Here is a 22,199-nt window from a genome sequence, read left to right on the forward strand (position 1 = left end):
ATAATAATGTTGCATTTCATTGCAGATCATAATCACAGAATAGCTTACTGTGGTTATGTATCAAAATAGCATAGTATACCCCATAGTTACTAAGGGTACTATACTATTTCCGTACTCATCTTTAATATTTACAGTACGTATATAAAATTTTCATGTTTTCACTGGGGTTTTGCATTAGATAATCCCACGACCAAACACGAGCGAAGCGATTGTTTGGTAGCTTTATGATAAATGCATATGTGCACACAACTCACAAAAATTATTCATGAACGGCCGTCCCAAACCTTTGTGCTCAAATCTCATCAACAAATTTAACCATTGTTCTATGGATTCGTTAAAGTATATTAACGATACAAAACACATATAAACCTATTTAAATATGTTACCAAAACTTTATCATTTGTAGACAATATGCTAAAACTAACCCATCTGATCGGATTATACATAAACAGACAGATTAATTTGGCCTAAAATCGCAATAAAAACTTGACAAACCTTTTTTAATCAAAATTAAGACCGACCAACAAAACACCGATAAGGCCGTGCGACAGATAGTAGAACTATTAAGCCATGTGTATTTCACGAGAAAACGCGTACATTTTACCAGTCTACGGCATTGTCCAATTGCCGAAGGTTTCTGTAATAAACGTAGAAGTACTGAAAAGTAATCGTTTCTTTTTTGCTAATTCTACCAGACTTTGACATTCTGGACACTTATAATGAGCACTTTGGTATTCCAACTGTTGTCCAAAGCAGTGAAAGTAAAGGAAATGACGATGATATTTTTCTAACGATTCCTATAAAATTGTTACAATATTTAATTGTAGGAATAATTATTCGATTTTATAAGATTTAGTTATAAGAGTAATCATTCGAATTTACTAGGTCGAAGTATATAGTGACCGATGGTGTGCAATATGTTAAAATCTAAATACCAGCTAAAATCTGTTTAGATTTTTAAATTCAGCATAATTTTTTAGGTATAAATACAGAAATCTAGATAAATATCACAACTTCTTGATATTGGTTGCTATGACCAATGATATACAGCCGCCCCGGCCTGTGTATATTACACAGCAGCTTGCCATTTTACTTCTAATATTGCATTTCTCCTACTGCAGGGGGAGAGATATAAACATATAATCTTTTCCTTTCATTATTGCTGTTTGTTGTACATAATAACACCCAGTACATTACAGCTACCATTACAGCTACCATTGCAGCTACCATTGCAGTTCTCCTATTGCACTGCAGTGCCATTTGATTGCTAATATTGCACTTCTCAACCAGCAGTACCCTTTCTTTTTCCATTATCACTTTGGTTGTGGGCTGTATGACAGGGGAATTTCTGGTTACTAATAGATTCCTATACTATTCCAAATGACATTTTCGCTTCACGTGTGATTAATAATGGCATAAGATGTAAGAGCCTCAAGCATAACTTAGGGAGAAAACGGTTTGATAAGCCATATGTATGGCTTAAAAATGTTATATACTACACGAAGCCACAGGTATAACCTTTGAGAAGAGACTAGAGAAAAGGGTACACATATATAACTCACTGACAGAAAACAAAATAGAAAGATTAATGTACAACACTGAATTAAGGCGGATAAAACTGACATGGTCAAGATAAAAAATAATTTGGATAACTGCAAAAGGAAACCGTTTCTAGGGATAATGTACTTGTTCTAAGTAGATAGGGTTAAATAGCTCTTAGTAACTCTATAAGGGTCTCAGTGGGAATTGCTGATAAATAATGAATCATCGATTAAAGCGTGACTGCATATGAGAGAATTTGCAGCCATAGAGTACAGTCTGGGAGCTTCAAGGATTAAACAGTTGTAAATGTTGCTACTAGGCACATCAGATGATCGAAACCATCATCCAAGAATTACTTGAAAATGCAGTAAAGTCCATAAAACAGATTTCTCATTGACATTACTGGAATAAATTGTAGTGCCTATGTTCTGTTATCAAGAAAAAAACAGCCAAAGACGGACAGAACTAGATAGGTATCAACAAGTGTTTTCAGGTCCTGCTATTGTTTGATAAGTTTTTAATCTCGCAACCTCTTTTAGCTTAATACGTATTTGTTTTGCGGTCAATAAAAAATAAATTACACCAAAAATATCTTTTCACAATTTTCCTTCTCAACCGAACAGCAGTGAAGTAATAAACAAACCAAACAAGGACAATTCTAGGTTAACCTGTAGATAAAAAAAGATCCTCACAGCGTATCTGAAGATTTTTTTAATGGTGATTATGTTCCCTAACGGTTTTGTTAGATCATTTTTTCCGATGAATCAATTTGTTAGTGTCATGTTGTTAAGCAGAGTCTTTTGAGTAAAATCATCAATTTTAGGTCATTTAAAGCATCAGTTCTATTGCAAATGGCTAACATACGTGTATAATTGTTCATTCATAGCTTAAGTTCATCTGGTCTCGACCAACCATTTTATGACATCTATGAAGATTCATTGTTATTATTTAACACAGCTGACGAATGAAGTAACAACGGTCAAACCTTACATATAGAATGATTTTGCAAAAGCTGAGTTTTTCAGTTATTTTACTGAATAAAGCTAAATTATTCAGGAGACAGATAAAGAACTACCTTCACTTTCATCTACTTCGATCGTTCCTAATAACATCTTTTTTTCAATGAATTTATAAGCTTCTACAAACTAAAATATTCAAGCGATGTGTGGGTAAAGTTTGCTAAGATTGAAAGCGACGCGTTCGGTACACTAGACTGTTGTGACGCTCCGTAACATTGAAAGTCAAATCTCGCCCTAGTTCTACTAAATGTTATCGATGTCTACACAAATGTACCATCGAAATGCTCCGCACATACTGCAGTGAACGATCATTTTTCTTGAAATAGATTGTGATTGGCTAAAGCATTGAGAAACTTAGATTAGCGTGTCGTACGAAGTAACGGCAATTCTTTTTATGTCTCATCAAATGACTAGTCAAGACTAGCTGTTTTTCGAACTGCGCCCACACATGCCTGTAGTTAATAATGTCAATAATACCAAATGGTGCGTTAAATGATCTAACATTCACTGTTTTTACATCGAAAACTGCATAAAATTTGTTAACAACATGGTATTAACAAATTGTTTCACCTACAGAATAAAGCACAGCGGATCTGAAACAAGCGACATGGCTGAGACTAGTAATAGCTAATAACTTTAATAGAATACCCCTAAAGCAACCGGGAAGCATCAAATCTTATTTAGTATTTTGTCCCTGCACGCATTATGGTGCTTGTATTTATGTACTGCATATTTTTAGTATGTTTGTAATGGTTTTATTTTGCAGAAAATTTCTGTTCTGAATTGCGTTATGTAATTTACAGTAATTTGATTTGTGTTATATATAAAAACTAGTTTCTTTTATGTAATTTAGGGTTTATTTTAAAGCATATACGCTGATGATATGGCAACCAACCACCACAAAGTGATAGGAGTAAATATCAATCAGTCCTAATACAGGAATACAAAAGTATTAATCGTGAGTGCCAGCTGCTGCTTCAGTGGCAGCAAATCCACTGAGTAGGTCTCTAGTGAGCTTTATGCTTAAAGATAAACTTACAGAAAATATTAGTAGATTTTATCCGAAAGTATCAGTATTTTTTATCATTTGCGATTAGTGTTAATGTTCGAGATGATCTGACTGTCAGAATATTTCAAGACTAAAATCGACCAAACTTTATCGCAGTTAAAATGCTCGGATCAAGCGATGGCGTTGTGTAGCTAGAGGAGCCCATTGAAACTCTGTAAGTGCTAACAACAGTTTTGACTATCACACCAAAATGCAAACAGCAGAAGCTAAAAGTTCAACGTATATAACTTACCTAAGAAAATAATGATAAAGATAGTAACTCGGCTGCCGTCAGCAAAAACTATTGACCTGGTACTGATCTTCACCTGCGGAATACAAATGGACTTCCTTGTCAAATCAATATCTGCATATAATCACTTATCTTAAACACTTAGCTGATCATGTCATATCTCACTTTCCTAATGACATCATCAAACAGACGTTGTCTCTATCGTCCAAACTGATTAGCTGGTGGCAGCTTTTGGATCAATTAGAGATATAGGATCAAAGAAGAAACACCGTAAAAACTGATACAGTTACAAGTGAAGATAAGCATTATGTTGAAAGTAGTAATTAATACAATATTCTTAGCCACAGTCCATGACCATAATTACATCAAACTTGTTAAAGATCAATGTTGCCAAAACATAAAACAGCGTTATTTGTCTATTGATCCATGAAACCTTATTGAAGGGGCCTATTTCAATCAGCTCTATAATGGCTTCTTCTATGCATTGAAGAGTAAGAAAGTTATAACCACGGTCACTAAGCCGTGCCAAAGTTGATGAAGTAGATTGATAACTTTTGAAAATGTGGATTTTGTTTAGTCATTTTACCTTTTCGTTTAGCCATTTATAGCAGAGAAACTTCTGAAAATCTTAACCTTTTATTGCACTAATTTTTGTTTTGTGATGCTAAAACTACTTTATGAAAGCCTCTGGATCTATAGACCGAGGCTGACTTTCTTCCAAGAGCAATATAAGTAGCTACGCAAGAACTTCATATAAAATCGTGTAAGAACAAGAGTAACAACCCAAATTCTATCAATCTACACTTTTAACAAACTTTCTATGTACCAACATTCGTTCATTTAAATTTCAGTCGACGGAAACAAACTTCCAACCTAAGTTGAAAAATTTGTGGTATATCGACGAATGATTCCCTGATTAACTCATTTGCGTTCATTGACAAACCTAATATTCAGTGTTTATAATCTTGTCATATTGTGTATTTGCTTCTTTATTTGTACAAAAATAGCCAATAACAGTGAATAACAGTGATAGCATATAAATTTTGTGTTATATGGTAAAGACTGATCAACCACATAAAACCTACAGCAATATCTAAGCATTACAACCATATCGGAAAAAACCACCTCATTTCTCTATGCTTTCTTATGATTTCATAAAATACTACCAGACCAATATATGAGTGGTAAGCAGAGAGGTGGAATTTATTGAATTGCGTCGGTCCTCAGACCGCTCTGTTTCCAGCAACAAAGAAAACACAAATGGACCAACAAATTGGTCCAGCTAAACCAAGAGACAGATGACTCGGCCCAACCTGATCGCGAGACTGACAGTGGCTGAACTGAGCCGGCGGATGGCCGGCCAGAAAAGGAAGGACCAGCCGGTCTCCGCGTAAAGTAGCAAGCCCCTCGCGTCTAAAAGGACTGGCCAGAGCTCAATTACCCTCACTCGATCAGGAACTCTGAGATTCTACTGTATTACATTGATACATTATTTAATTGTGACATTCTATCTCTATTGTGTAAATACATAATATTATCAATTTGAAGTGGCTGGTTTTTACTAGTGTAGAAAAGTAAGGGGTCACAAGCGGATTCTCTACAGAATGCTATCAACAATGTAAAACCATATCATTCAATAGTTCAAATCTAATGATCATTGCTAAATGTAAAGCAAATACCACTAAAATGCACTACGCCCGAGATATTGTCATTGCATTACACCCACTAGTATTGTCGTGTTTATATTAAAATAGAATTCTTCAAATACAACTTGTGATAGAAAAATAAAAAGATCATATTTATAAGCAACTCAAAGCAAGCTTTAAATCAAATTTTAAAATCAGTTACAGTAAAATGTACCAAAAAGGGAATCATATTTAAGATTTATGAAAAAGGCACTCACAAAATTAGCTGTAGCATTAAACATATTTCGTAAAGTCATCTCAATGGCTATCTCCGTTTACAAAAGGCAAAGTTGTCCGGTAAAACCTATTACTTGTCGTTATAGTGACCAGATGGTATGAAAATAACAAACATGGATGAACTGGAGACTAATTGAGAACCTTGAATCCTTGATTGCGGAGATTAAATTGAGTTACTTTAGAAGAGCTATTAATTCAATTATGTGCATGATGGCTGGCACTTTTTACTTTAGCAATTATAAGGTTGATAGATCCTAAACAAAGCATAATATTTTGAGTATATGTTAAATGAGATAAATGGAAAGATGTTCTATCGAAAACAAATACATACATTAGATTATTTAGATTTGTTTATTCAGGTTGAAATTGCTTTGGGGTTGACTTTGAATTAAACCTACCAATATTAATCCGATTTATTACCAGCAATTGATGAGCCAAGTTTTCTTTAAAAGGTGCTTGCATGGCGCCTTACAGTGCCTCGCGTTCCGTGTTCTCAACTTGAGTTGTTGAACTCGAGTTGCTGTTCAAAGAACTCGGCCTAGGCTTTTGACGAACTCGAGTTGTGTTACGCAAAACTAACCCGGGTTAAAAAAAGCAAAGTGAGTAATTGGGGTGTCTCATTTACAGGACTGCATTTGCGCATATTATATAAAATTTAATAATTGATTAATAATAATTTAAATATATATATACATATTTAGATTATATATATTGGCGATATTTGCGCATATTTATTTATATAAATATAACAAGACAAAAAACAATTATAGAATGTAAAAAGCAAACTAAAAAACAATCTATGTGGGAACCGGGCCACTTCTTTTTCAAATGAAAAAAAGAGTTATCTTTCTAGAACGTGACAAAAAACTGAATGAATATCAAAAATAAACAAACATTTAATGTTTAATAATGCACCAAAAAATTCCATATAAAAATATAGCTAGAGAAAATGAAATGATGAGTTGTTTAGTATGGTGCCGTACAGTGCTTCGCGTTCCATGTTCTCAAGCCGAGTTGTTGAACTCAAGTTGCTGTTGAAAAAACTCGGCCTGGGTTTTTGATGAACTCGAGTTGTGTAACTCGACTTGTACATTTCGAGTTATATTTACAAACTCGAGTTTGTAAATATAACTCGAGTTGCAAACTCGGGACACTCTAACTCGCTAGTAGCTCTAGTTTTACAGTACATACATAGTGTAATTTCTATTAGCTAACGGGTGCCTATTGGTGTACCATTGTTAATATAACCAGATCTATAGTTATGCTACCGAAATACCAATATATTGCACCTTACTTTTACAAACTCGAGTTTGTAAATACAACTCGAGTTGTACAACTCGAGTTACACCACTCGAGTTGAGAACACGGAAGGCGAGACACTGTAAGGCGCCATAGAGCTTGTATCTTCAAACTAGTAAGAATACATTATTGCCAAACTATGAATGTTTTTCAATTTTTTTTGGAATCTAACGAACACACAGTTACCAAACAAATAGAAAAATAGTTTTAACATAGCAATAGCACACAGTAGTGGTGAGCTATAAAACCTGAAATATTTTACGTTTCACATGAGTAAAACTTCAGACAGCTTCAAGGCTTACTATTCATGAATTCTAATTAGTAAGAAAAATAATAGTTAAAATAATTGTAAGAAAAACCAAAAAAGATTATTGGTATTGGCTCAATATCGACCATTAGCAATCATCTCTAAATACCTAAAAATCATAAGCAATAGACTAACGAAATCCTAACCGAGTGTTTAAGGAGAGCTAAGACGAGAAATGTTGAATTAAAATTTAACCAATGCCCATGTAAAGATGAAGCTCAGATTCCTAACTGAAACACAAACATTTTAGAATAAATAAATTAAACATTATGGCCAACGATGTTCTCAACCATGATTGAAAAATATCGATTGTATTATTCGTTCAAACAGCAAACACAAAGACCATCAAGACAAGCAAAAGTATTTCGTGTTATCGGTTAACTATTAACGTATACTTTTAATATTTTCCTAACCTAAATACTTGATTATGTGAAATCAAAACCAAAACAGAAATTAACGTAAACTTTTCAGTCGCTCCAAAAACATTCGATATCTACAAACGAGGTAAGCACAACAATGCTATAAACAATAAAATTTCGGCGAAATCACCAATAACCACATATCATATGAAGAATATATGTAGCCTACGGGGCTGTCCAGCAGGCGCCAGGTAAAATTAACTGCAAATCCTAAAACACACTTATTGGCATCGGACATGCTTTTGGTCACACAATAAATCTTCTTAGAACGAATACCGTTATTTTAAGTAGCAAGTAACGAATTTTCAACAAGCTGGGCAACTACTAAAATGATGATGGGTTGATCCGTAATCTATCGCAACCATTGGTCAGTTAACTTATCGCGCGGAGGTTTTTACTGGAGCCGCTACATTTAGCTTTACACGAATGTACAGTTCATAGACAGTGTATATATAGCACTTCCTACCTACGGTATGTATGTACAGTACAAAGACAGGAGTACTGTTTACTAGCCATACGATCCGTATTCCGTACCAATCTATGTACAGAAGAGGCAGTATTACGAATAGTACGTAAAAGTAATAGTACATATATTTTAAGAGCTTGCAAGTTGTAATCACATTTTCACATGTTTTGCACCTACAACACAGCAGAGTAAGACAAGGTGAATCTTTTGATATCAAATAACTGTAATGTGAATTTTGTAGCACGCAATGGGGGTCTGTATACCATTGTTGCAAGTCAACTTTCAATCTTTTTTTCACGGCTTTGGTTTATAAAAAAACTCACATCAATAGTTTAAAGATTTAAGGCTATGAACGCTAATCGCCCATGAATTTTCTAATCGACGAGGAGTTGTGCTAGGCTCCTAGCAACTGATGACTGAATTTTTGCGTTTAGTGTTTTATGGTGAGCTTTTATTTATGATCTGAAAAATAAAATGAATCTTCACTTATCATATATTTTCCTTGGGTTTTAGTTATAAATATGTTGTGGAAGTCAGCGCCGACTAGCCACTTGCAAATCGGTTCTGCGTACAAGTTATCTTACACCGAATGAGTTGCTTACTGAGTGTTTATCAAACACTCACTAAGCAACATATCACTGGTACTTTTATTCAAATTCAAAATGCAACTGAATCGTCCATGTACATAGTCCAACACAAAGTCATTGCATCAAGCATGACGTAATGTAAGCATTGCAATATGCTGCACATTCTACATAGGCAATACATTCTACATCCCCTATTGATCTCAAGATCAACTGTTGTTAAACCATACAGCATAAAATCTAATAGATCTCAGGATTAACTGACTTGTACAACTGTTAGGGTTTGAAACGATAGATGACCAATAAGTCAAATAAATAATAAATTGTGGGATCACGGAACACCACAACTGCTGCAAAACATTGCACTAAGCACTGCGATACATCAACAAGCAAACATAGAAATCTAGGGCAATTGCTATGCTGCTAGAAATATCAATCATGGGAGTTGTCCAACCATCACAGCTGATACAATGTGAATATATGGGACATCAGTTAGATTGGGAGTTGTCTGATCATTGTAATGAAGAGCTTATTAATGAAAAACTGCACAAAATTGCTACTAAATCATGATTATTATTGACCAACACCACCTAATACGAAAGAGACTAACTGGCTACAACAATTACTGATGGCTATTCAGTGAAGCAAACAACTCTACCGAGAGTCAAGCACAAGGGGAGGTTCATCACCAATATTACAGGAGCCAGCTTGATTTATGACTTGTTGGAGCGAAATAGCAGTCAGCATACACCAGATCAGCAACCACTCATCAGCGAGACAATTATTTACAACACTCTATTTAGTATATTTAGATATAGCTTATAAAATCGTTTTGGTCTAGAAAATGTTGTATTGTATAGCAGTAGAAAAACAGCATAATTTTTCATAAACTAAGATATTGTATTTTATGCAATAATATTGATGAAATGGCCGTGAAAAGAATAGCATAAAATGATAACATGTTTCTTGCTTTATATAAGTTAGCTAACTAGTAGCGTCTTAGAATGAGGATTACTGCAAAATTAATTTCACAATGCTACTCCTATTAGTTTTTGAGTTATGGCCAGTTTTGTACAATTTGTTGCTGGACTTAGAATATTTTTCACTTGTCGTCATGGGATTCCAAGAGCAGTAAGGAATTTTAGCTCACCGCAGAGAATCTGAAACAGAAATTATGCAAGAAATGATGCAAAAACCACAAGCAAAACACAACCAACCAATGACCTTTGGCAATGACTCAAGGACAAGTATAAAAGAGGGGCAAAATCGACGAGAAAGCAGCGAGAAGCCGGCAGCGAGCCAGGAAACAGAGCGAGAAGCTGGCAGCGAGCCAGGCAGCAGAAGAGAAGCCGACAGCAAGCCAGGCAGCGGAAGGAAAAGCCGGCAGCGAGCCAGGCAGCACAGCGAGAAGCCGGCAGCGAGCCAGGCAGGAGCGAGGAACTGGCAGCGAGCCAGGCAGCAGAGGAGAGGCACAAGAAAGGAGCCAAGACAGGAGAAGACTAACAGAAGCCCAAGATAGCTAAGGAGCCAGCAGCAAAGAGCTTGCCATGGAAATACATAGCAGATACGATTCACCCAAAGAGGTGGCAAGCCAGGAAGCCATAAAGCCCTGAGAGGAGAGTTAATCCAGCCCCCCTGACAGTAAGAGCTATCGCTGCACGCCTAATAGATACATACTCATTGAACCTAGTAAGGCCATAACAAATAGGGCTAAGTATATATGCATATTGATATTTTTGCTTGAGCTAGTAAGCCTTGACAGAATAATTGTTATTTTGACCTTTGGAGGAAAATAGAGTTCACAGACACTTAGAAACAAACCACTGGCGTGTTATTGTCAATTATAAGATAATTATCTGCAAAGAGTTGCCTACAAGAGATAGTAGGCCTCGTAATCTCAATAATACTTGCTACTTGGGCTCATCGTTACAGCAACGCTTTACTGTCAAAATAAATTGCAAGGATAACTATAGTTGTGCCCATCTCCATTGATTGAGTTGCTATTTCAATTTTGCTGTATAGCAACAGTCTGATTTTTGTGGGGCAGAAGTGCCACTTTGTCTGCGGTCAAAATTTGTTTTGGGAGAAATTGAACTCAAAGTCCAGAGGCTAATCATTACACAAAGAACCATTTGAACCATAGTAGTATTTCGCTCAAAGGAAACGCACAAAAACCATACATTTTATTTTGCTATTTAAGTATCAATTAATCATTACAACAATTATTATAACAAAAAAACAAATCTATTCATATATTAATTATTAATTCAATTTTAAGCATTCAATTAAAATTAAATAACAAAATTTCTCCCTTGACACAACCATTACAACACAACATTTGATAACCACTTAGGAAGACGTCTATCTCGAACAGGTCTGTTTTCAAAGTCACTATTGTGATCGAGATCAGAGTCAACAGGCTCTCGATTCAACTGAGCATTGTTATCAAGCAGGTCTGAAGTACTAAACTCAACTTCGACCTGATTAAACTCTCTAGTTGGCCTAGTTGATACATGTATATCATCTGCAATGTCGTCTTGATGAGCCAATCTAAGGTCAGACGCGTGCCTATTTGTGCCATCGACTTCAACCGAAGTGCTAGAATTTATCTTTGTCACGTTTCCACTTATCAAAGCACCTATCATTAACTGGCTTGACATAAACAGTGTCTCCAACTTTTTATGGGTTAAGGCTGCAGTCTCTATTGTCACTAAGCTTTTGTGGTATTTCTGTCGATTTGCTCACCCCTGTTAAGTCACTGCGATAGCTGTATAGTTCTTCCACAGGCTCTATACCATTGGAGTTTGGTAAATTGTTATACCAATATGCTATTTCTTCAGGTCTTTTACCAGTTCTCATGACTGCTCTTTTTATAGTACGGTGATGTCTTTCAATTATTCCATTTCCAGTAAGTTTATAGGCACAGCTGAGGATCTGCTCTACACTCCACTTCTGCAGAAACTCTTTCATTCTAGCGCTTGTGAAACATGGGCCATTGTCACTCAGAAACTCCTTAGGAGGTCTACGTTCTCGAAACACATTCTCCAACTGTTTGATTACTACATCTGATGTTTCATTAGCCAGTTTGAACCAAAGAGAAAACCTGCTAGGCCCACAATCAATAATAGTCAGATAAGGTTGACCGTTCACATGAGTAATATCTTATGCAAGGCGCTCCCATACATTGGCTACGTTTAGCTGACCATGATCCCATTTGATTGGATGAGGATCTACACTGTTACACATAGGACATGTCTTTCTTGATTGTTCGTCCAAGCTTCTTCTGTGCCAAGTACAGGGTTTTGCTGACACCAAAGTGGTGGTCTTGATGAACTTTCTTTACGTCTTCTATCTTATCTGTGTTAGAAAGTACAACCCTTGAGCATGCAACAACTTGTAGCCATTTCTTTGGTACTCTGGTTAGGACATCCGACTTATTCTCACCTGATGAAACAATTTTGATCATTAGTGTTAACCCGTATTCATCAATCAGTTGACCAATAATTCCAAGTCTACGTCGAATGATCAACTCACTGAGGCCAGTAACCTTAGGCCTTTTGGTATCTTCTATCACTGAATTTATCTACCTATAAACAGTAGCTGAATTTGTGATCACTTGCACATTTGTCATTTTCCACTTTAGCGCTAGATTGATTCCTTTCAATGCAGTTTCTAGCTCGGCAACACTTATATGAGCTCCATCACCCTTTTTACTTAGCCACATTGCATCCTCAACAGTGTAACCATCTACCTCTAGAGACACTCCGAGAGCCAAGTTGCTGGCGTCACACCAAACAGTACACTGAGAGGTTTTCTTGACATCCCACTTGCCTCTCACTGGGTCTTGCTCTTGTACTCTTTGAAATATTTCATCCAACAAAGATTTCACAGAACTAGGAACTGTTTCAGACCAGTCTATGTCATTGGTCAATCTCTTTACATAGCTACACGCAACTCTTAACCATCCAGCAACTGGTTAATGTCCAACTAGTTTTCCACAAAAAAGGTCTCTTTTCGTAACCTTTTTTGAAACTACAGGCAAATCACCATCTCGCTTCCAGTTGTACTGATCATCTTCTGCATTGCTTACTCTAAGACCCAACACATGAGTATCTGATATTGTCAATGGGTCTTTCGCCACAAGTCCAAACCTTAGTAAGTGAGCTCTAACAAATCAGCTTGAACCACCTCCTCGTTTACCCAAATGTCATCAATGTAGTGATCAGTTCCATTGAAAATCTGTTCATCCAATGATAGCACTTTATCTATGATCTTGGACATTATCTTGGTAGCAACATTCAAACCAAATCCCATGTGTGTCATTACATACGTTTTACCTCTGTACCTCACTGCCTGGAATTTTTTCAGACTGGGCTCTATATGAACTTGTAGATAAGCCTTCTTCAAATCTAACAGACATGCTTTGCTTCCTCCTAACCCCCAATTTCGAAGTTTTTCTTGACAGATTGCAGTCTCAACACCTGGATTATTGTGAATATAGTTGTTGAGCTCACGGTAATCCATAACTGGGCGAATCTTATTGGGCTTGTTTGGTTGTTTTGCAGCCATCAATGGAATTATCCCCTCTACATGACCATGGACTGTGCTATCATATAACTCCAGCCATTCATCATCTATCCAGCGTTGCACTTCTTCATCAAACTCTTTTCCATCATCATCATTTGTCTTGTATTCAGAGCAATGATTTTGTAGAATCGGTTCATCATCTTTCCATTTCTATTTGACAAACCATGCACTACCATCAAACCATGCTATGAAATCTTTATCATCAATCTCTAAACTACTCTGGTGTCTTGTGCCAACACTTATCACTGGCACCTCACCACCAAACTTAACACCATTGTGAACATCAACATTAACTCCACCGAGTTTAACAATAGCATCCATTCCCAATATCACTTGTGCTCCACCTACTAGTGCTGGCGCAATCAAGCACTGCAGAGGAAGCTCTTAATTTTCTGTAACATTGACTTCTAAAACAGTTTCACCCTTACACCCTTAGTTTTACCGTTTAACATGCTGACAATTCGAACAGGACCACTAGGTCTTTTAACCAATTTAACACAAAAATCATCTAAAACCACAGTCTGTTCGCAACCAGTATCTACAAGAGCTCTTCCCGATACTTTGTTTACATATATATCAATAAATGGTAACACCTCTTTATTCAGTGACTTGTAGCGGGGAGAGTATCCGGTGCAGACACTCCCCCATTCTGGTTTCCCTTAGGGCAATTCCTAGCTATGTGATTGCCAAGCTCTTGACAGTTGTAACACTTTATTAGCCTTTTTGCACCCTTTACAACCTTGGATGGACACTGGTGGGCTCCATGACCTCTGTCATTACAAATTGAACAAATCTGTCCAGCAGGTTTTGAGCCTACATACCCCATTGCACAGACTCCTTGTGCTCCATCATTGCTTGACATAATCATTCTTGTTCTCGTGGCCAACTCCGACAACGAAAGTTTTTCAACTGCAGAAATTGATTTTATCTGGATTAGCTACATCAATTGGTAACCCAGCCACAAAAGCACACTTCAACAAGGGTTCTGGTACTGTTTGGCCAATCAGAGCTATTAGCCTACGTAAATATGTCAGGTAAACATCAACAGTTTCTCCTTCTTTGTATATCCTTCTTTGTAGTTGTCCATATGCGCAAAAGTTATTTACTTTAAAAGCAGTCATTAGCTCCTGTTTAATCAGTGCATAATCCTTTTTAGTGTCGTCTGACAGTTGTTTATAAATGGCGAATGCCGGTCCAGACAAAAAGAGTGGCACAAAAGATTTCAACTCCGTAATATTCTGCAGCTCAGCTACAAGCTCTAACTTGTCACACCACTCAGAAAAGTCACCACTCTTCTCTACGTCTTCATAGGTTTTAATCTAGTCTAAAAGTTTTACTGCCATTATTGTCACAGGTTTGCCGAAATAGCTTGTGGTATGTTTATCAAACACTCAGTAAGCAACAGATCACTGGTACTTTCATTCAAATTCAAAACGCAACTGAATAGTCCAAGTACATAGTCCAACACAAAGTCATTGCATCAAGCATGACGTAATGTAAGCATTGCAATAGGCTGTACATTCTACATAGGCAATAGGCAATACATTCTACATGGCTCTCATACACAACTGTAATTATTGCAAGGAAGGTGACTGGTGAATGAGTGTGGTTCTTTATTACACGAGCTTACGCTTTTCTTAATGATTCGTAACTCTTCGTAATTCTCAGTCCTTAGTTTTGTCGTCTGTATCACTTGCTTTGTGCTTTATGTTCTCCCCTTTAACACTGGAGCACCTTTGCTTATATAGCAAGAGCTAAATGTTAATCTACAGGCTTTCTACGGAAGCTGGCTTTTAACTTATAGGGCTAATCTGAGAATAGCTGAACACTTATAATAATTAAAGCAGCTCAGTTTAATAAATCCATCACAGTTATTTGCTAGCCATCATGTAAAGTTCTTAAAACAAGAGGCATAAGTTGAGATACTATCTAAAAAATCTCAAAGTCTGTTTGTGTATCTTTCTGTAGTCCAGTATGTCCAGCTATAGCTATTAAAATGTTGGATTGAAGAATCCGTATTCTCAGAACCTCCCATTCGCCATGCAAATGCCTTACCATTTTAGCTACACGAGATTGCTGGATTCTTTGGGCGATATATTCATGTACTAGCTGTGCCTCCCGGCATGTCTGGGTATTAAAAATCAGCTTCTAAACAATGAGAAGTGATAAAAGTTGCCTACCACTTGCTATTAGCCTGGCACATTGCCAATGAAAAATGGTATTAAAAATCAGCTTATAAACAAGAAGTGATGAGAGTTGCCTACCACTTGCTCACTTGTTCACCTACCACTATTAGCCTGGCATATTGCCAATGGAAAATTCTAGTAAGCTAGTTAATAAGCTCCAGGCTTTTAATGACAGTAAGCCATAACATTGCCCAAGCATTGTCCAGATACGCTACTCTAACAATAGCTATAGTTGGAGGGACACACATACTTTCACATTTATATGTATAGATAGATGTCACTATCTGGGTAAAAATGCACTACCGCTCTTTGTTACGGCGCAATGACATACTATGTATTAGTAAGAGTCGTAAATAACTAGCTTACCTAAATGTTGACTCGCAACAAAACTCGCATTACAGTTGTTTGGTATCAAAAGATTCACTATGTCTTACTCTGCTGTGTTGTATGTGCAAAATATGTGGAAATGTTAAAATAAGCTCTTGATAGCTAAAAAACGAACAGTTAATCACAGCCATCACGAAAACCCATAGATGGAAATTCCTTTCCAAAACAGCTCAAATGGGATGTAGTTGAATACCATGGCTTCTGTTTACACTGTCAGGCAACCTCATTTGTCGTAATATTTTCACAAATATACTTCACGCATTCAATAAAACCATGTCTATTGTCCTTACGCATCTATCTCATCATCAATGTAATGCTGTCACTTTGAGTACCAATATCTCAAAACCTACCATAAAAACTCAGGTAATTTTTAACCTCAGCTCAAGGTAGTGCATATCATCCTCTGATGAAAGTAATGAGCCTGTTGGTCACCTGTAATAGTCCAAAAATGCTCCAGAAGTTGTTTGCGCCATTTGGCAGGATGTATGGATCACATGATCAGATTACGACTAGATGATTAGACCAGGCTGAAATGAAACTTCAGTAGTGAGCATCTATATTTGATACGGCTTTCCGGTAGAACTCGAAGTGTTTGTCATAAACTAGTGCTATGAAACGTTTTATATTGACCCCTTTATTGGCCTTTCATTTCACAAGATAACATCACGTGTCAAAACAATAACCACAATGTTTGAGTACCTCATCGAACTAAAGAGATGCCAAACTACGGCGATTTTGTGATGGCTGCGATTAACTGTTCGTTTTTGATCTTTTAGGAGCTTGTAATCACATTTCCACATACAGTCAAACATGGATAACTCGAACTTCACGGGACCGAGCGAAAGTGTTCGAATTATCAGAGCGTTCAAGTTATCAGAGCACTGTCACAAGTCCATGTATTTACTTATTTATTAATAGATACATGTACATATACAAGCTATAATATAAATCAAAAGCACAAATGGCTTGTTTCAAATTAAATGCTTCTAATGTAAAGTTTAAAACGTTTTTATCAAAAAGTATAGAGATTTTTCTATCACTTGATATTGGTTTGTTGTTTGAGGTGATGTTATTGCCAGGACGTTTTTTAGATTGACATTGGCAAAACTTGATCGTTGTTGAAATGCTCAAAAGAAAAGACATCTTTTTCTTTTGAGCGTTTTACCCATGATCAATTTTGCCGATTTTTCTTGAAGTTTATGCAAAGATTACCTCACTTTACCTGGGATTCGTTAAGAGCAACACTCCGAGGCAGTTCAATTAGAAGTTTTATGAGGTTTTACGGTACATTGTATATCACTCACGCTTTTTGAATGGATGCTTATTGAATGTACACACGTATTCTGTGTTTAGGTCAAACGATGAATAGTTTTTTTTAGCTAAGACAACGTATACGTTTAATTACAACAATTTTTAAGACGTTTTAAACATTCAACATTCCGACGTTGATTCAACATGGAATCAACGTCGAAAAACTATTCATCATTTGTCCTAAACACCGAATACATTTACGTTCAATAAGTATCCATTCAAAAAGCGGGAGTGCTAGAGTGATATACAATGTACCGTAAAACCTCGTAAAACTTCTAATTGAACTGCCTCGGAGTGTTGCTCTTAACGAATACCCTTTCCTTACTTTTGAAGGGCGATCGCTAAGCGGATGTTTGGTATAAATCAAATTTCACCAAACCTTTAGAAAAGTCGTTGACAAAAATATTTTGCCGATGGTGGTAATAACGACGCTTATGAATTACGAAAAGTTGAGGTTTACCTCTATGGTTTGGAATAAAGTTATTTTCTAAAGCGATAACAACCGTTTCGGTAGTCGTTGGGCAAAAAACAGTTCGAGTTAATAGTGTCGAGTTCGAGTTATCTATAGCAATTTATCATTGCGTGGGAACAGACCAAAGAAACCGTTCGAGTTAACCATGTGTTCGAGCTATCTGTGGGCGAGTTATCCGTGTTTGACTGTATTTTGCACCTAAAACGCAGCAGAGTAAGACATAGTGAATTTTTTTATACCAAATAGCTGTAATGCGAATTTTGTTGCAAGCAAACCTTTAAATTGGCCATTGGCAATGTGCTATGCTAATGGCAAGTGGCATTGCTAATGGCAAGTGGCATTGCTAATGGCAAGTGGCATTGCTAATGGCAAGCGGCATTGCTAATGGCAAGCTTTATCAGTGTGGCATTGCTATCACTGTTTATAAGCTGACTTTTAATACCCGCGCAACGCCAGGATTTCTGCTAGTACATATATGAATCTCAGTATTTGTTTTTTTTACATCCTGTGTCCAGTTACAGTAATTAAAATCTAGCAATGAGAAATCCGCACAGGATTTGATCTCAGGTCTTCTAGATCTAGACACTGCGAATCTAACCATTAAACAAAGAATCCACTGGATCAGAATGGGCATATAATCATTACATTGGTTAAGATATTCATGCTGAAGGCGTTTGCTAACTAGCACTGTTGACTTTTATGCGTAACATATACTGTAATGATTGTTGATCTGATCCAAAACTGCTGTATTGTTTTAGTAAAGATTTAAGCTTTCCAAGTAAATTACTCAAATTAATTAGGTAATTGTTCTATTACCCAGGCATTCGGCTAGTATATATACATGCACACATGCACATGTCTATCTATATTGAAACTGCTAGTAGCTAACCAAGATAAGTGTGTGTGTGTGTTTTATTTCACCTTTAAAGATTACACAATTGAATTAATACTCGAGACAAAATATAATTAACCAATGCGTGAAAAAATAACAATAAGTAAGAAATGATGATGGGGCCCATTGCGAAATGGCAAAGCCAGAAAGTACTCTATCTAATTCGCTACTAATTTATACAGCTACATGCTATGTTGAGCACTGTAGTTTTATTTCTACTCATGATAAATTTAAATATATATATACTAGTTGAATGTCCGGCGTTGCACGATGTTACAAGTATTTGCACAAAAAATTTATTTTTATTTAACGTGTATGACATTTACCATTCTAACTTTCAAACTTCATATTATGAGAAAAGTGTTTTTGTGCTGTTCAAATAAATTAAAAGAACAAATAAACAATGAGTGCGTGGAAGTGGAAGTGTGTGTACAAAAAAGACTACGGTTGCAGCAAAAGCTCGGTGTATTCAAAGTTTTGATGGACAATACTGGTTCTTCCTGATACTGGTACAAATGTAAAAATGATATATCGGACTTTCTTTGTCTGATACTTTGTCTGACTGAACGTAGAGAGAATGTAGAAGCAATTCCTACTCCAGATAATACAATTGTCCACTTACAAAGCATTTCGCTTTTAAATCGAAACCGGAAGTATGAGTGTAACGACACATTTAAAATTGAAACGGCACATTTGAATATTACTAATTAAAAAATTAGGTGATGGTAAAAAATTGCCTTTTAAAAAAGCAAAAGCTACAAAAAACACAAGGAAATATTTATTAATAATAAAAAGTGAACATTTGGCATGTGCAATTGAAAAAATGATATAGGCCTACAGTATATGGTAAGATGATCAAAAATGATAAGAATGGCTTAGCTTTGTGGTTACACGCGTTTGTTTGTAGAGTTGTGATTTGAATGTCACGGGTTCAAATGTCACGGGTTCAAATGAGTTCAAATCCACTACCATGTGATTTTTCGTTGCTAAAACTTTACTGCTGTAACTGGGCAGACGAACAACAGACAAATACTCATTGAGATTTATATATATATAGATGTATAAATCTATAGATGTATACATAAATGTTTATAGTTTTAGTCAGAAATTGTCTAATTTTATACATGTATATATGTTACTATATATCGTAAAACCTGTATTTAAACGCCACCAAAATTAAAATAGACATCGGATAAAACTGTAGGCTCTAGACCAGGGGTGTCAAACTCATTTTCACCGAGGGCCACATCAGCTTAAAGAATAGAAAAAGCATAATATTATTATGCTTTATTAGTTATCTTGAGGTGTTGACTGATGTTCTAAAAAAAGAATCAAGGAGATTGACCCACTAGAAGCTGAGATATAGACAGCCAAACACAGGTCTACCTAATAAAGAATCAGAGGAAAACCCTTCGAAAATCCCGAAAACTGTGACGTATAAAATCGACTTAATAGTCATGTGCCGGAGTTGCGCACCCTTACCGCCGTTATGTATAATGATTGTTTTGGCTACGAGATGTGAAACGCTTCTCGCGATAGTAAATAATTTACATACTAGCTCTGGTTTCTCAGGAAAATCATCCAAACATCGTGTGGTAAAGGAATTTGCCCACAACTCCTCGCCATGATTTTTTAAAGCAGAAGAGCGGATTTTGACTATTGTGCTTCAAATTTTAACTCGATCTCCACGGATATGCTCCGAAGATCATATGTTCAACGAACGGCGCGTGTATAGTCTATATGCGATATCCGCGAGTTGCAGTTTGTTTACAATAAGAAATAGGAATGGGACTTTTTGTTCCTTCATCATTTTTCTACTGTGTATCTACTGCAGCATTCTTCTACTGTGTATCTACTGCAGCATTCTTCTACTGTGTATCTACTGCAGCATTCAGTTGATTTTCATGATTATCGTCACTATTAACAGACTGGAAGTTCACTGCAGCCATAATCTTAAAAAGACTAACTTGACTGTGCTGCTCTTGCTATAAGAAAAGAAAACGATAACTTTTGCTTTGATTTTTCTATTGATCTATTATCTTATCTATGATTATTTTTTATGATTTATTTAATATTCATAATGCATATTATACAAAATAATAATATAACTGCGTATAGAATAAATGATGTAACTAATATAATTTGTAGAAAATTCCAAATGATAACCGAGATTGATGAATGATTTAATTGATTCTATTTATTAGCTATAGTTAAAAAATCTGAACAACGCTAAAGATCAGTCTGAATAGGGAAGCTAAGTAGAAGAACAACAAAACTGAGCAGAACTAGCTAGATAGCGAAATGTTGCGAAATAATAGATGCGTGTAATTATTTTATGCTAAAACTAATCTACACGTCAGAGGGACTGGTTCGGAATTCTAGGAACGATGATTGTTAGGCCCAATTTGATTGTTCTATACTTTCAGGGATTAAACCAATTAAAACGCCGTGATTGTTATAGGAGAGCGCATTAGTTGGCTTAATTGACCAATGGCACACAAGTCGATTTCATACGTCATATATTGATGATTACCAAAACAGTTTTGTTTTTTGGTAGACCTGTGTTTGGCTGGCTATATCTCAGCTTCTGGTTGGTCAATCTCCTTGATTCTTTTTTTAGAACATCAGTCAACACCTCAAGATGAATAATAAAGCATAATAATATTATGCTTTCTCTATTCTTTAATGACTGTCCTCAAAGGGCCAGATGTAACTTATAAATGTAACGACATGTAATCAAATAATGTAAAATAACTTAAACTAGTCTTTAATATTATATAACTCTGACTTTATTACTTACAGTTGCAAACAGAACAGTGGCACAGCAAAACATGCAGAACACTTGTTTTCGAAAAAAATCAGAAAAATTACACAATACCCATTAACATGGGCATACTTTCTGTAAAATCAAAAATTGTGAGCTGCTAAAAACATGAATTTGTTTGCCTACACACATTAAACCTGAAAACACTAAATAATTGCAACAACAGCAACACAAACTCAATATGTAAGCAGCAAAAAATCAAAAAATTATTTGCTATGTGCTGAAACAAAGTTAGACTTGCACCAAAGAAATTGCAAAATATACCGTGTTTAACTAAAATTACTTATTTATTACAAACAATACAAAGTTATGAATATTATTTATACATGTACAGTTAGTCATGAACATGAAAATCATGAAACTATAATTTCGAATTTTTTCTTGCAAGTATTATCCTTCAAAGCATAGCATATCTACATCCCAATATAACTCAAATAAACTGTCATAAACATGTTTCAAACAATAAAAATATGTTCAGCGACTCTGTTCTTGACTTTTCAGACTTCAGGGGCAGCTCTAAGAATCAATACGATCCTATCGAGATTGAATGATTACTTTAGCCTGACTACGGCTGACAGCCTGAAAAGTGCATATTTATTCGAGCGTAACGATTCAAATTGACAAAATTAAAAGTTAGTAGAAACCTTGAAACATTAAAAATAATGTTTCGATTTGATTTATGCA

General features: G+C 35.9%; 3 protein-coding genes across 5 annotated transcripts in view; 1 reads left to right on the forward strand and 2 right to left on the reverse strand.

Moving 5' to 3' along the window:
• Window positions 1–8,101, reverse strand: part of LOC137399239 (synaptosomal-associated protein 25-like) — a 54,696-nt gene extending 46,595 nt beyond the window's left edge. For 2 of the 3 annotated variants that reach the window (XM_068085259.1, XM_068085262.1), the window contains exons 1-2: window positions 8,083–8,101; window positions 3,863–3,935 (exon numbers count right to left, since the gene is read on the reverse strand). The gene's annotated coding sequence lies outside the window, so the exon portion shown is untranslated. Of the gene's footprint in view, window positions 1–3,862; window positions 3,936–7,975; window positions 7,995–8,082 lie in introns of those variants that run through there. The other variant, XM_068085260.1, reaches the window with a different exon arrangement.
• Window positions 8,102–8,352: 251 nt separating this feature from the next.
• Window positions 8,353–22,199, forward strand: part of LOC137399685 (galactosylceramide sulfotransferase-like) — a 41,891-nt gene continuing 28,044 nt past the window's right edge. Inside the window, exon 1 of the mRNA XM_068085877.1 lies at window positions 8,353–8,374. The gene's annotated coding sequence lies outside the window, so the exon portion shown is untranslated. The remainder of the gene's footprint in view (window positions 8,375–22,199) is intronic.
• LOC137400612 (uncharacterized) lies at window positions 11,536–13,764 on the reverse strand. Its single transcript, XM_068086943.1, has 6 exons — window positions 13,681–13,764; window positions 13,028–13,593; window positions 12,608–12,800; window positions 12,301–12,439; window positions 12,099–12,213; window positions 11,536–11,959 (listed from the first exon to the last, which is right to left on the reverse strand). The coding sequence occupies exons 1-6, from the start codon at window positions 13,762–13,764 to the stop codon at window positions 11,536–11,538; spliced, it is 1,521 nt and encodes a 506-aa protein (XP_067943044.1).

Source organism: Watersipora subatra, chromosome 7 (assembly GCF_963576615.1).
Source record: "Watersipora subatra chromosome 7, tzWatSuba1.1, whole genome shotgun sequence".
In the NCBI taxonomy this organism is placed as follows: domain Eukaryota; kingdom Metazoa; phylum Bryozoa; class Gymnolaemata; order Cheilostomatida; family Watersiporidae; genus Watersipora; species Watersipora subatra.

Coding starts and splice junctions, on each gene's coding strand:
- LOC137400612 (XM_068086943.1), bottom strand. CDS start 13,764: ATGGATGCTATTGTTAAACTCGGTGGAGTTAATGTTGATGTTCACAAT. Junction 12,440..12,607: donor CTCTCGGAGTGTCTCTAGAG/GTAGATGGTTAC, acceptor GTTTATAGGTAG/ATAAATTCAGTGATAGAAGA. Junction 12,214..12,300: donor GATCAAAATTGTTTCATCAG/GTGAGAATAAGT, acceptor TTTCTAACACAG/ATAAGATAGAAGACGTAAAG.